This window comes from Cyprinus carpio, chromosome A14 (assembly GCF_018340385.1).
Source record: "Cyprinus carpio isolate SPL01 chromosome A14, ASM1834038v1, whole genome shotgun sequence".
NCBI lineage: Eukaryota > Metazoa > Chordata > Actinopteri > Cypriniformes > Cyprinidae > Cyprinus > Cyprinus carpio.
Window position 1 is genome coordinate 29,943,424 of NC_056585.1, and position 14,094 is coordinate 29,957,517.

A 14,094-nucleotide genomic window follows, 5' to 3' on the forward strand; every position below is an offset into this window, starting at 1 on the left:
GGACTGGAGTGCTGTGGATTACTTGTGGATTATTGTGATGTTTTTATCAGCTGTTTGGACTCTCATTCTGACGGCACCCATTCACTGCAGAGCATCCATTGATGAGACACTGATGCAGTGCTACATTTCTACAAACCTGATGAAGAAACAAACTCATCCTGATCTCTGATGAACTGAGGGTGAACACATTTTCAGCAAACGGTCATGTTTGGCTAACTCTGTTCCTTTAACGTTCTGATGGTGAGACAGTGAAACTGTTCTCTTGAGAACACAGCGTGAGACAGAACCGTCTTTCAGAGCCTCACGGCAAAAGCCTCGTTCACATCATCATCAGACGAACACGTTCAGAGCTGAAGGAATCTCCTGTGCTTCCATCAGTCCAGCACAAGAACAGACGTGGTTTATTTTTCCTCTGTTTCTATCTGTCTTGTGAAGAGAAGCCCAACATCTGCTGGCCATTACTGCTGACTAATTTAATATTTACTCTGTTTTGATCTTCCAGCTCTAATCACTGGCCGTCTGGGATCGGCTTTCTGAGAGAAACTGTTAGAAAGCTGAATGAAACTGTTATTGCAGCATGTTTATGAAATCAGAGCGGAGCAGGAGCGGTCTTCATCTGCGGTCACTCATCTTAAACGTTTAAAGCAATAATGCACTTTCTTCACATTATTCCAAACCGGCTTCATTTCTTTCTGTAGCTAAAAACATCGGGGAATAAACAATACTGGACTTTCATTATATGACCAAAAACAAAACAAAATACACTGAGACGTTTCTCAGAATATCTTCTTTTTTTTTTCGCCGATGAAGGAAAGGCGAGTAAATAATGACAGAATTATGATCTTTTTTGTCCCTAAAATAAAGAGTGTTTTATTTTAAAAACATTACAAATAATATAAATGACTAATCAATTCAGGAATTAATCAAATGAGTATAGAAATAGTCAATGATTATTATAAATGATATTATAAATTATACAACTAAATGGAATAATAAAATGATTATAAACGAATGAATGAAGATTAAATGAATATAACAAAAAGTAAAACAACACAAACGTATGGTTGCTTTCTTGAAGCAGAACACACGCAGCTTGTTTCTGAGCATCCTCACATCTTCCACGCCGGAAACCAATCACATGATCGCAGATTAATAATAATTCCATTATAAAATGATCTGGTTGCATTTTTCTTTTCACACTGAAATGGACTGTTTTTCCAAATGCAAACTTTAAGCTATTCTTCAAGTCAAATAAAATAATCTCAAATCAATATTTCATGTGCAGCCTGTTTTGTATCATCATGTCTGCAAAGACAGAACTAACCTTTCTAACAAAGCTGAAGCATAAAACTCTACTTTACAGTAAAGACGGGCATATATGTGTGTGTGTGTGTGTGTGTGTGTGTGTGTGTGTGTGTGTGTGTGTGTCTCACCGACACACTCGTGTGAGCTCATGTGTGTGTGTTGTGTGTGTTCTCTGCTGTGTGTGTGTGTGTGTGTGTGTGTGTGTGTTCACTGCTGTGTGTGTGTGTGTGTGTGTGTGTGTGTGTGTGTGTGTGTGTGTGTTCACTGCTGTGTGTGTGTGTGTGTGTGTGTGTGTGTTCACATGCTGTGTGTGTGTGTGTGTGTGTGTGTGCTATTGTGTGTGTGTGTGTGTGTGTGTGCGCGTGCATGTGTGTGTGTGTTCACTGCTGTGTGTGTGTGTGTGTGTGTGTGTGTGTGTTCTCACTGCTGTGTGTGTGTGTGTGTGTGTGTGTGTGTGTGTGTGTGTGTGTGTGTGTGTGTGTGTGTGTGTTTGTGTGTGTGTGTGTGTTCACTGCTGTGTGTGCACGTGTGTGTGTGTGTGTGTGTGTGTGTGTTTGTGTGGTTGTGTGTGTGTGTGTGTGTGTGTGTGTGTTCACTGCTGTGTGTGTGTGTGTGTGTGTGTGTGTGTGCACTTTGGATGGGTTAAATGCAGTTTCACTTTTTTTTCTTTTCACTTTCACTTTCATTAATTTGATAAAAACACTCACGCACAGCACTGTACACAGAAAGCATCAGAAATATTAGTTTTCACGTGCATTAGGTCTCGAGTGAGACAACAGAAGCTCTTCTTATCTCAAATACTGATAAAATATATACACTACATGAATAATAACCAATATAATAAAAATACAGGAGTATCAAATGAAAGATAGTACTGATTTAAATATAAGTTCAGCTGGAACAGTATTTGATGTCACACTGATGTCAGATTGAAGGTTTAGACCGCGGGTCTCTCACCACTTCTCTGGCTCTCCCGCTGAAACTGTCTCTCGCTCTCGCTCTCTTCGCTCCGCTGGGTTCCTCTCTGCTGGAAGAATCGATCAGTCCGAGCGCTTTATTGCGCGTTTTCACCGTTTTCACGCTCGCTTTGAATAATAGTGTTATATCGGCAGCCATGACTGACACGTCGCCGCTCTGACGTCACCCACCGGCGACACGCGCGCAGAGAACGGAAGCGCGTGTTCCCATGGATACGCAATGCGCTCGGAGCAGTATAACTAGCATACTAACGCTATTTCTAATAGTGTACTAGTGTTCTAGTATGCTCAACACATCTCAGGGTTTCTGCGGGCCTTAAAAAGGTGTTAAAAGTATTCGCCCTTCCACAAATTAAGGACATTACCGATGAAAATTAGCACTTTTGAGCTGGGTACATAACATTGTCACGGAATTAATGTACATGTGCATTTCAAAATAAATAAATAAATAAAAACTAAAAGATCTAAAATCCATAAAGTCACGGAATTAAATGTTGCATGCACTGCAAAAAATAAAAATACATGAAAAAAGAATATCTTCCTCAGAATAAATTAATTCTTTTACAAAAAAAATAACTAATAAAACAAGAACAACTATCTGTTAATGGGGAACTAAAAATGTGGAATTAAACTTGTTTGCTCTTTGATTTTTTTCAGACCCCATTGACTGATATTTATTCTTGCTATCTGTTAATGGGGAATTAAACTTGTTTGCTCTTTGATTTTTTTCAGACCCCATTGACTGATATTTATTCTTGCTTTAACAAGAAAAAAATACTTAATTTTGTATAATTTTTTAAGAAAACAAGACTTCTTATTTTATGTAATTTTACTGCTTAAGTAAATGTATCGTGATTTAGGAATCTTCCAAATCTTTTAGACATTTGCACTGGAAAACAAGACAGAAATACTGAAGAACATCATTTTCTTGTGTTGCAGAAGTTATTTCCATAGTTTGTGAGCAGAGATGTTTGGACATATTGTGTGTGTGTGTGTGTGTGAGAGAGAGAGAGAGAGAGTGTGTGTGTGTGTGTGTGTGTGTAGTAGGTGTGTGAGAGAGAAGAGGAGAGAGAGAGAGAGAGATCTGTGTGTGTGTTTTGTTTTGTGTGTTACCTTCGAGAGAGGAGAGAGAGAGTGTGTGTGTGTGTGTTGTCTGTGTGTGTGTGTGTGTGTGTGGAGAGAGAGAGACTCAGAGAGGAGAAAGCTGAGAGCAGTGTTGTGTGTGTGTGCCTGTCATATGTTACTACTGAGAGAGAGAGAGAGAGGGTGTTCCTCAGAGAAGAGAGAGAGAGAGACGAGTTTGGGTGTCCTGTCTTATTGTGTGTGTTTATGTTATACCTCTTGAGAGAGAGTATGTTGTGTAAAGTGGTGTGTGTATGTGTGTGAGCTAAGAGAGAGAGACATTTGGTGTGTGTGTGTGTGTGTGTGGGTTGGTGTAATGTGTGTGTGTTTGGTGTGGTTTAAGGCATTAAAAAAAGCTAATGATTTATCCACATTTTGTACATTGTTTCTACCTCGAAGCCCCGCCTTCTGAAATGCGGCGATTTTTCACAAAAATGTAGCTCTGAAAATACTCAGTTTGTAAAGCTGAAGCATTGGCATCATAGCCAGTCATATGTTATTGGCTGGGGTTCCTCAGGGCTCCGTTTTGGGTCCTCTCTTATTATGCCTCTTGTACCTCTTGGTGAATTTTTGTCCGGGGTGATATAATGCGACGAGACAAAAACATAAACCCCATTATTAATCCCCGGGCGTTTATGCGGTTTAAATGGTACAAAAAACTCCGGGTGTTTGTTCACAGTGTACATTATGTTTCACCTCTGTGTGTGCCTTCTGAAACTTTCGATGGGTTAAATTATCGTTCAGAAAAGCGAGGTTCTGTGATGGGCCACTATACTTGGCTGTATGTCCGAATCACTTTAAACGTGATATAAAAATGTACGCCTTTCTACATCGTGTCTTCTTTTGGAAGAGCGACGAGACAAACAAAGTAGTTTCGCTTTCACAGCAGAAACCACATACACACACCGAGGCCTTGTGTTCAGCAGTGTGTGTGTGTTCACTGCTCTAGTGAGAGCACGCGGGTTAAATCCAGAAAAAATTTGATGTATGGGTCCCATACTGGCCATGTCACAGTCACTCCAGGCATGATGGAAACGGATTGAACTTCTGGTCCTCTTTTGGAAGGACAAACAAAGTAGTTTCTCTTTCACAGTGAAACACACAGCGTCTATACGACATGGCAGCAGCAGCAACAACAATACTACAACGAGAATAAAAGATACGCCTTCTTTCTTTGCGTGAACTTCTGGGCGGCGTTATGCAAATCTTCCCACACAGTGACGTAGAGATGTGGGGCGTGTTAGAACGAGTTTGAACATTTGAAATCGCATCATATGACCCCTTTAAGAAGTTTGGTGACACCCAACTTTACCTATTGCCAAACCCACCTCTACTTTTCCTTCGTCTGTCCTCTCAGATAGTGTAGCTGGGATTAAAGAGTGGTTCACATCAAATGTCTGTGTGTGTGTGTGTGTGTGTGTGTGTGTGTGTGTGTGAGTGAGTGTGTGTGTGTGAGAGAGAGAGAGAGAGAAGAGGAAAAATCAGTTATTAAGATATAATGAGGACAATGAGCAAACATAAGGCTGAAAATGAAAGCTGAAAGGCATAAAGATGTTGATGTTGAGTTGTGTTTGTCAGCTGATGATGTGGATCTGTAATTATCGAAAGTTTTACTGTCACACTGAAGCAGCAGAGAATGGAAATGTGAGCAAACATGACATTTAGACTAATTACTGCGAGTTCATTAGAACTGAGACTCACTGCAGGCAACGCTGAAGATCGAGTTCCCGAACAAACTCACCCTCTTCTGTTCATTTAGAGAGTTCATGAAGCGATTTCACATTAAAACAGACCTCATCTGCTCCGACAGTCGCGACGCTCCTCAGTGAAACCGGATCGGAGCTCTAGTTAAGCCTGAGAGAAAATGCCATTTTATTTTTTGCATGGTTTCCTCTGGCAGTCCTGTATAATGTGGCCTCGGGGCTTTGATCGTTCGCTCGCTCCCGCGTCAGCGTCACTCTCAATAATCGCGCCGCTCCGCCGCTCTCTCCGTGCTGTCAGCGTTCATCTGGAGCAATCCCGCCGCTCGCCCGGTGCGGCGCGTTCAAAGAACGTTTTGTCCTAACATTTATATCTCTTTTAAATATTAGTGTAGGTTGTGAGAACATTCTCTGTGAGCTGAGACGTGAGATGATGCTTGGTGCTTTTACCTCCCTGTCTGACACAACATATCAAGAAATTCATACATACACACAATTTATGTTATTAAACACATTGTGGAGCCCAGTGACATTTAACACAGCTCTGTGATACTCACAAACACTAAACACACTGAACACAGTCAGGTGCGGTGATCTTGTGTTTGTCTAGATGTTAAACTGGAGTCTGTGTTCATCTGAAGGTGAAACAAGCTTCAGTTAAACTCTTTCAGTCATTAGATGCTGGCAGCTCTGCAGGACTGCAATGAAATGCTCACTCGGGAGACAGAAAAACACCAGAAACCTTTTATAAAAATCAGCTAATCCGAAACAGAATCAGTGGTTTTACAATAAAATCAAATAAACAAAGAGCAGTGAGAGCTTTAAACTCATAAACTTGATTCTGACTCAACACGACTATAAATCAAACCTGACGATGTTCCACAGAGACTCAGTGAACTGTGTGTTTGGTATCAAAGCCTCACTTCTATGAAACACAAAAGAAGATATTTTGAGAAAGCTTTTGTTGTTCACAGTGAAAGTCAATGGGGTCCAGTGTTGTTTGAAAGAAAGTCATACAGGTTTGAACGACACGAGCAAATGATGACAGAAGGATTTATATTATCAGTTGAACGATCCTTTTATTTTTTGTGATTATTATATTATATTAAAATAATGTTTATGGAAGGTCCTTATGGCTTATTAATATTCGATTTATGTTCTCATAGCCTTGAGGGAAAATGTTCTGAGATCAACAAAACATCGAGATGTTATTTGTTATTTTTAACATAATATTTCATACTTAAAATGTCAACGTTCTCACAATGTTTTTATAAAGGAAATTCTTTACCTAAGAAACATGCTTTCACTCAGGTCCAGGTGGCCTTATCCTGCAGTGTAATTCATTAGTTCTGCTAAATATGACCAGATTTCAGCCATCGGCACAGAGGACCTGAAGGAGAACAAGCAGACAGAGAGTTTTAAAGGTGAGAACTAAGAGTCTAAATAACAAACACACTCACACTGTCTGCTGTTTAAACTGCTCAAATATAACTTAATCCTCACCGTATTTCAGATATTACTATAAAAATAATTTAACATTGTTAGCATTTGCGTTTCACATTTTCTTTTCTCTCTCGCTCCGTTCTTCACGAGTTCATCAAGAAACTGTGGTTAGAATCATTCATCAATCACAGTGAGTGGTGGCTTCTCCTGCTTTTGTTGTTTGCACCACTTGCCACATGTATACTTTCTCTCTCTCTCTCTCTCTCTCTCTCACACACACACACACACACACACTCTCTCTCTTTCTCTCTCACACACTCACACACACACACACACACACACACTCTCTCTCTCAAAATCTCTCTCTCACAAGTGGCACACACACACACACACACACACAAAACACACACACACACACACACACACACACTCTCTCTCTCTCTGACACACACACACACACACTTGTCTGCGGCCTCATGATTGCTCATATAATCACAGCTGGTCTTGGCGTCTGTATTTTGAGAAGACAGCACACTGACACACACAAACAGAGCTGATCTCGCTCACGTCCCTTGGCTCTCTCTCGAGCTCTGACGAGCGCGTTCTTCCCAGCCTCACACACACAACAAAACAAACAAACACAGGAAAAATACTCTCACCAGAGAGAAACACACGATTCTCTCAGCTCATCACACACACACACACATCAAACACACACAACACACACTGTGGTCCTCATCTTACAGCTCTCTCTCAACCAGCTCTCCTTCAACACACACACACAAAACAATCACATGATCATAATTCATCAGACACACACAGAATACTTCATCATAATTCATCAGACACACACAGAAAAACAGAATACTTCATGTTCTGAGCCTGAGTTTGCATTCATCTCAAATCACTTCATCCTGAAACATGAGCTGACCTCGAGCGACTGAGTTAATGTAGCGTTTTATTCACACACACACACGAGCACACACACACACAGCGGAGACATCTTACAAAATGTCCAAACAAAATACATAATTGATCTCTAACTGCTAGATTTTGTCTCACAGACTCGAAGCTCACGATGACACACACAAATTACAGGCAGTTTCCGCGGACAGAAACACACTCACACATATATCAGAGAAACCCGTACTGCCCACGCTCCCGTCTCTCCTCCCGTGAAGAGGACTGCTGAGGGATTCACACACACAAACAGACAGAGAGAAAAACAACGAGAGAGACTCAAACAGGCTCTCTCTAGAAACTCTCACGTTACACAGCACACGACAAAAACAATCAACACCACTCACTAACCAGCTTCTCTCTCTGCTCTCAACAAACACACTTCCACAACACACACAGACACGTTCCTTCAAAGTTATCTGGAGTTAAAACACTATCTATGCTTCATTCACAGGGTGTTTTTTATCTCTGTATCTCTCGTTACTTTTGGTTTGAGGACACATTCTGAAGAGAACATTCAAAAGTAACATCTCTCACTCTCTCTCTCTCTCACACACACACACCCACACACACACCACAAACAAATGGCCTCTTGAATCTTCAGAGAACATTCTCTAACATTTTTATAACTTGATTGGAATGTTTACAAAATGTTCTTACACACACACTCTCTATCTCAAGTGGTGATCTGTATTGAGACATCTCTCCAGTCTCAGCTCTCTGGAGAAGACTCACCCCAAAAGCACATGCAAATCATGTTACAGCACACTAAACCAGTTGTGAATGTGTCTCGCTTGCTCTCACATGAAACACACACAGATAATGCCCTCTTCTACACTGTGCTGTAGATCTTTAGCCATGTAAAGATTTAACCATCTAAAGATATCTTCTGATTACTTTCTCAATCGGATTCAAACCTACCTTGTGCACATGTACTGTCTCTCTCTTTCTAAAAAGGCTCTCTCTGAGTCTTCTGATTAAGTCACACGATGTACTGCACATGTGCTGAAGAAGCTCTATCTTCGCAGTCTTGGTCACTCTCCACTCTCTGTCTCTCCTTCTAGCAGCAGTTCTTTTTTCACTAAATTTTATCCCCAAGCATTTTCAAGTGACTTCTGAGTGGCTTCTTACATTTCTACAGCTTTTTTCACTAAATTTTATTTGCAATTTCACTACAAACCGTGTCTCTCTCTGTCACACACACTCAATCGCATACCACAATCTTTCTAAAACAAGTGCACACACACACGTGTCACACAGTGACTTCTGCGGCCTCATGATTGCTCATATAATCACAGCTGGTCTTGGCGTCTGTATTTTGAGAAGAGTAGCTTCACTGAAGAATGAGGCTGAAACCCCTAAATGGACGTGTAAACGAATTTTGCTCAAAACTGTCCCTTGGCTTATAAATAGAATTACCTAAACGAGCTGATGACGAGCGTGTTCATGAAATATGCCATGCAGTTGCGCAGCACTTTGATCCCTGAAAATCAACGGAAAACAAACAAACAAGGAAAAATATGCCATGCAGTTGGCCTGAGAAACACACGATTCTCTGCAGCTCATAAATGTCAGCACTGCATAAATCAAACTTTAGAGTGTGTGTCAAACTTGTGTCAAAACCACACAGAGTGTGTGGTAACTATGAGTTACAGCTCTCTCTCTCAGCAACCAGCTACCCTAAATTTACATTCTATGATGTATCAGATAAAGTGACCCGCCCCCCAGATCTGACACGCCCCTCTGAAACCAAACAATCACATGATCATAATTCATCAGACACACACAGAATACTTCATGTTCTGAGCCTGAGTTTGCATTCATCTCAAATCACTTCATCCTGAAACATGAGCTGACCTCGAGCGCTTTACTGAGTGTAATGTAGGAGGTTGAAATATCTCCTGTAACTCGAGCGTGTCAAAGGGAGCAGCGGAGACTGATCTTAAAAATGTCCAAAACAAATAAATAAATTGATCTTAACTGCTAGATTTTGTCTCAGTAGACTCGAAGCTCAAAGATGATGAGGTTGAAATTACAGGCAGTTTCCGCAGGAAGGAAAACCCCATCACATCATATCAGAGAAACCCGTACTGCCCACGCTCCCGTCTCTCCTCCCGTGAAGAGGAACTGCTGAGGGATTCTGGGAGAAAAAACAGACAGAGAGAAAAACAACGAGAGACTCAAACAGGCTGTTTAGTAGAAACTCTCACGTTACTGTAGCGGTGCGAGAAAACAATCAATACCACATACAGCTAACAGCTTCTCTCAATGCTACGTGCAAACAAAACTCCAATTACGAATAACACAAAGTTCGTTTTTATTTCTATGGAATTAAAACACTACCAAACCTTAATTCACATTTTATAACATTATTAATATAAAATTCAAAATCCTAGACGTTACTTTTTGTTTGAGAACATTCTGAAGAGAACATTCAAAAGTAACATTTCCATAGTGTTTGCAAAATGATAAAATAACCGAGGAAAACCCTTTTTTAAATCATTTAAACAAATGGCCATTTTGAATGTTCAGAGAACATTAACAAGAAACAAATCTATAAAAAATGTTAATATAAAAAAAATTAACTTATAACATATTTTAAGTATATTTAAGTGGTGATATTGTATTGAGACATGGACTGCCAGTATCAGCACTGGTGGAGAAGACTTAAAAAAAGCAAATGCAAATCATGTTACAGCACAATAAACCAGTTGTGAAATGTAACGCTTGCAATGAGGATGAAAGAAGTGGTTTAGATAATGCCATTTCTACACTGATCACCGGTTACTGTTACATGTGCTGTAGATCTTTAGCCATGTAAAGATTTAATTCTGATTACTTTCTGAAAATCATATTCAAAAACACATTTACAACATTTACATTCATATATTTGCTAAAAAAGGCTTTTCTGAGTTTTCTGATTAAGTCACACGGCGACTGATGTACTGCACATGTGCTGAAGTACCTTCTAGCAGCAGTTCCTGCGAGAGCCACACACTTCCCCAAGCATTTCCAACTAACATCAGATCCTCCTATAACAACACAAACGTTCTAGGGCAGCAGTTCCCTTCACACATACCTCACAAATGGTTTAGTCGAGGTCAGCCCCCACCACAGACTACAAACTCCCCAAGCATTTTCAAGTTTAATATTCTGAGTTTGTCTTCTTACAGTCTGGGAGACCAATATTTTTTCACTAAATTTCATATAATTGCAGATTTAATCATATATAAATATCGGAACCAATAACTGTCTTAGACTATATCTAAACTGTGGATTAACAATCTGACAAAATTCAAAATATTTCATTTGTATTCTAAAGACAGACAAAAGACGTATAGGTTTGGAATGACCATGAAAACGTAAACTTTTTTGTGTGAACTGTTCCCTCAAAGTGCAAGAATGATGAATCTCCAAATCAGACAACTCCAAAGTTGGTTTTTGCAATGAAAAACAGACGTCGATGGTTTTAATGAAATGAGCACATAATCACAATGTTGTTGCATCAAAATGTCTTTAAAGAGAAAGTGACAACAGACCATTTACAACACAGATAACATTCACAAAACCTTCTCCTCTGCGCAAAAAACGTTTTATATCACATTTTAGAAAAACTACACCAAAAATACACGTAAAAAATCATATTAAATCTTATTGAACAAATAAATAGAAATTCTTAAAATAAAAAATAGGATTCAAATAAATAGGAATTAATAAAACCAGAAATCTGATTCAATTAATCCCCATAAAAAGATTCCAAACATCTGCTCAATTTAAAAAGGGACATCACTGGTGTTTCAATAGAATATGAACATGTATACTGATTTGCATTAATTCGTGAAGTAAAGATGCGAGAGAGAAACTTAATTTTGCTCAAAAATAACTTACGTAAATCCAAAAGCATGATGCTTTCTATCTCTGGCTGCAACATCAAAAACAAACATTATTTTACTCTTATACAATAAAAAAAAGAAAACACAATTGTGTTCACAAACGCCTCAAACACGGTTCTCTCCCTTTCTTCAGATTTGAAGCTGTGTGTGTGTGTGTGTGTGAGTGTGTGTCTTTGTGTGTGCGTGAAGACCACCGGCTTCAACATGCAGAACTGATGTTTCACTCACACACACACATTAATAATCACACACAGAAAAAAAACAAGTACAAATAAAAAACATGAGTACCAACAAAACTCACACCCAAACACAATATTTCCATCCACTAACGTGAGTCCCAGTCAAAAATAAAGGCGGACCATAACACAATCTTTCCAATATCCAAAGGGTGGAGGTTCATTAAAAGACGTGTAGAGCAGAAAACGTTAAAGGAGGCCGTTAAAAAAAAAAAGGGAGGCAGAAAACCGGCAATATGTTTCCAGCCAGCTATAAACTGGGCGTCTTTCATTGCGCTTCCGCCTTTCATAAAACCGGGTACAGGTAAACGATTTTACATTTTGACCTTTACAACCAGTAATGTCTCTCTGCTGTTTGCTTCTCGTGTTTGTGTGTGTTGCCTTAGGTAATGTGGGTGTCTGGAGTACGATCATGTTGTGACGATCAAACGTCCTTCAGTCCGCGTTCACATGTGCAGCAGGGTTACTTCAGTAAGACCAATTTTTTTCAACCTTTGGGGTTAAACCAAATGTCCTACGCATTTGGGACACACACACACACACACCCACGTTTTTTTTAGAGTGTACTGACCTCTTTAAACCACGGACACACACACACACACACACACACACACACACACATGTTGGTACTCCAATCATCATAAGGACTTTCCCTAGGCGTAATGGTATTTATACCTAGCTAATCACATTTACTATCCTCTAATGCTGAACATAAGCTTTTTTACATCTTGAATAAAAACTGTTTAGTGTTAATTTAGCCATTCGAATAACAACAACAGCTGGGATGAAACCTGAACGCATGATGAGGCTCGAGCATATATCATAGACTTACATTGTTTATATTAAAAGTATATGATGATGACTACAGACTAACACAAACCCTAAAAGAACATGTAAAAACCCACATTATTTCTGGATCATATTAAAGCGACACCAAAGGGAGGTTTGACAGATTCAGCTCACTTCTGGAGACAATTTTGTCCCTAAAGTATAACAAAGTACAGTTAAACATTACACACCCCACCCGCTGCTGCTACACACACACACACACACACACACACACACACACACAAATAATTGGTTTGGACATAATTTACTGCTCAGTTGGTAATGAAGCATTTCAGCATCTGATAGAAATCAAAGCCTCTGGCTGCTGCGTCCCTGAGAGAGACCTCCGCACAGATAACATTACTGTGTTTATTGAAAACACAGGAAAGGGAATTTACAGCAATACCACGGTAAGACCACTGACATCACAGCAGCTCATCAGGAGTCTGTCGATTCATTTCTAGCAGGGTTTCACGGACTGGAGCTCGTGAGCTGATAGAAAGCTAATAATCGATCAGATTCGGGAGACGTGAGTTTGAGTCCTGGATCGTCTACACCGCTTCTCGTCTGCTCTACCACTGCACTGATCTGAGGAATAATCAAGTGACAATGAAAATTCAGGCATCATTCAATACCCCACATGTTACTGTTTTCTTTCCCTAGTAGAAGATAAAAGGAGACGTTTAGCAGAATGTTCCCGCAGATCCTGTAAATATAATGAAAGTCAGTGATGATTTATACTGTCAGGCTGTAAAGAAGACTATGATTATTTACCTTTATTGAAGCAGGAAAGTCAGTAAAGAACCAGAGTCGTTATTTATGACGACAGCCGATCAATGATGGCAGAATTATTCCTTTGATCACTGAGAAAACTTAGTAGTTGTGATGCATAAACCTGCTCACACACTTAAAAAATGCTTTTCTTTCAGATTCACGTCATCAGACCCTTCTGAACACACACACACACACACACAGAGTGATGTCAGGAAAATGAGTCCATGCTGTTGTCAAGGTCAGCTGTGTGTGTAATTGTGCGCTGAGGGTGAGAATATAAACACACACACACTCAATCACAGGCATTTATCGGCTCACGTTACAATAACAAACCACCAGAAACAGGTTTGATTTACTTTACCTCTGACCGCTGACCAAAGCATATCGTCATGGAAACCTGCAGCCAATGGGAGGGAGTGGGCGTGGCTCTGAGAGCAGACAGGAAATCATCAGATGAAGTTTAAGCTTTACTGAAACACATCCAATCAGAAAATACCGTGTCTGTTCACCAAATAAGAAAATACCGTGTCTGTTCTCTATTTACTGATCATATGAGCTGCTGCTGACACTGTCATCATCTTTACAGCACTGAAACCAGGAAAGGACTTATTTTCAAATGTCAAACGGCTGGGAAAAATGATGATGATGAAGAGGCTGCTAGGTAATTTATATGGTTCAAATGCAGAAAAATTCAACACTCCTTTACTCTTACCAGCACTTATTTCCTGTACAGAGAGGAAGCTTTGTGCATGTGATTGTGGTTGGACAGTAAATGGGTTCCATTCCTAAAGAATGGCTGTTGTGACCCAACAAACAACACTCACTCTCTCTCTCTCACACACACACACACACACAC

General features: G+C 39.9%; 1 protein-coding gene across 1 annotated transcript in view; it reads right to left on the bottom strand.

The window, feature by feature from the left end:
- LOC109045918 (syntaxin-18-like) overlaps nucleotides 1-2,473 on the bottom strand; it is a 12,247-nt gene extending 9,774 nt beyond the window's left edge. The window contains exon 1 of the mRNA XM_042770496.1: nucleotides 2,263-2,473. Coding sequence (XP_042626430.1) covers nucleotides 2,263-2,421 — 159 coding nt within the window. The 5' untranslated portion in view covers nucleotides 2,422-2,473. The remainder of the gene's footprint in view (nucleotides 1-2,262) is intronic.
- Nucleotides 2,474-14,094: the final 11,621 nt, after the last annotated feature.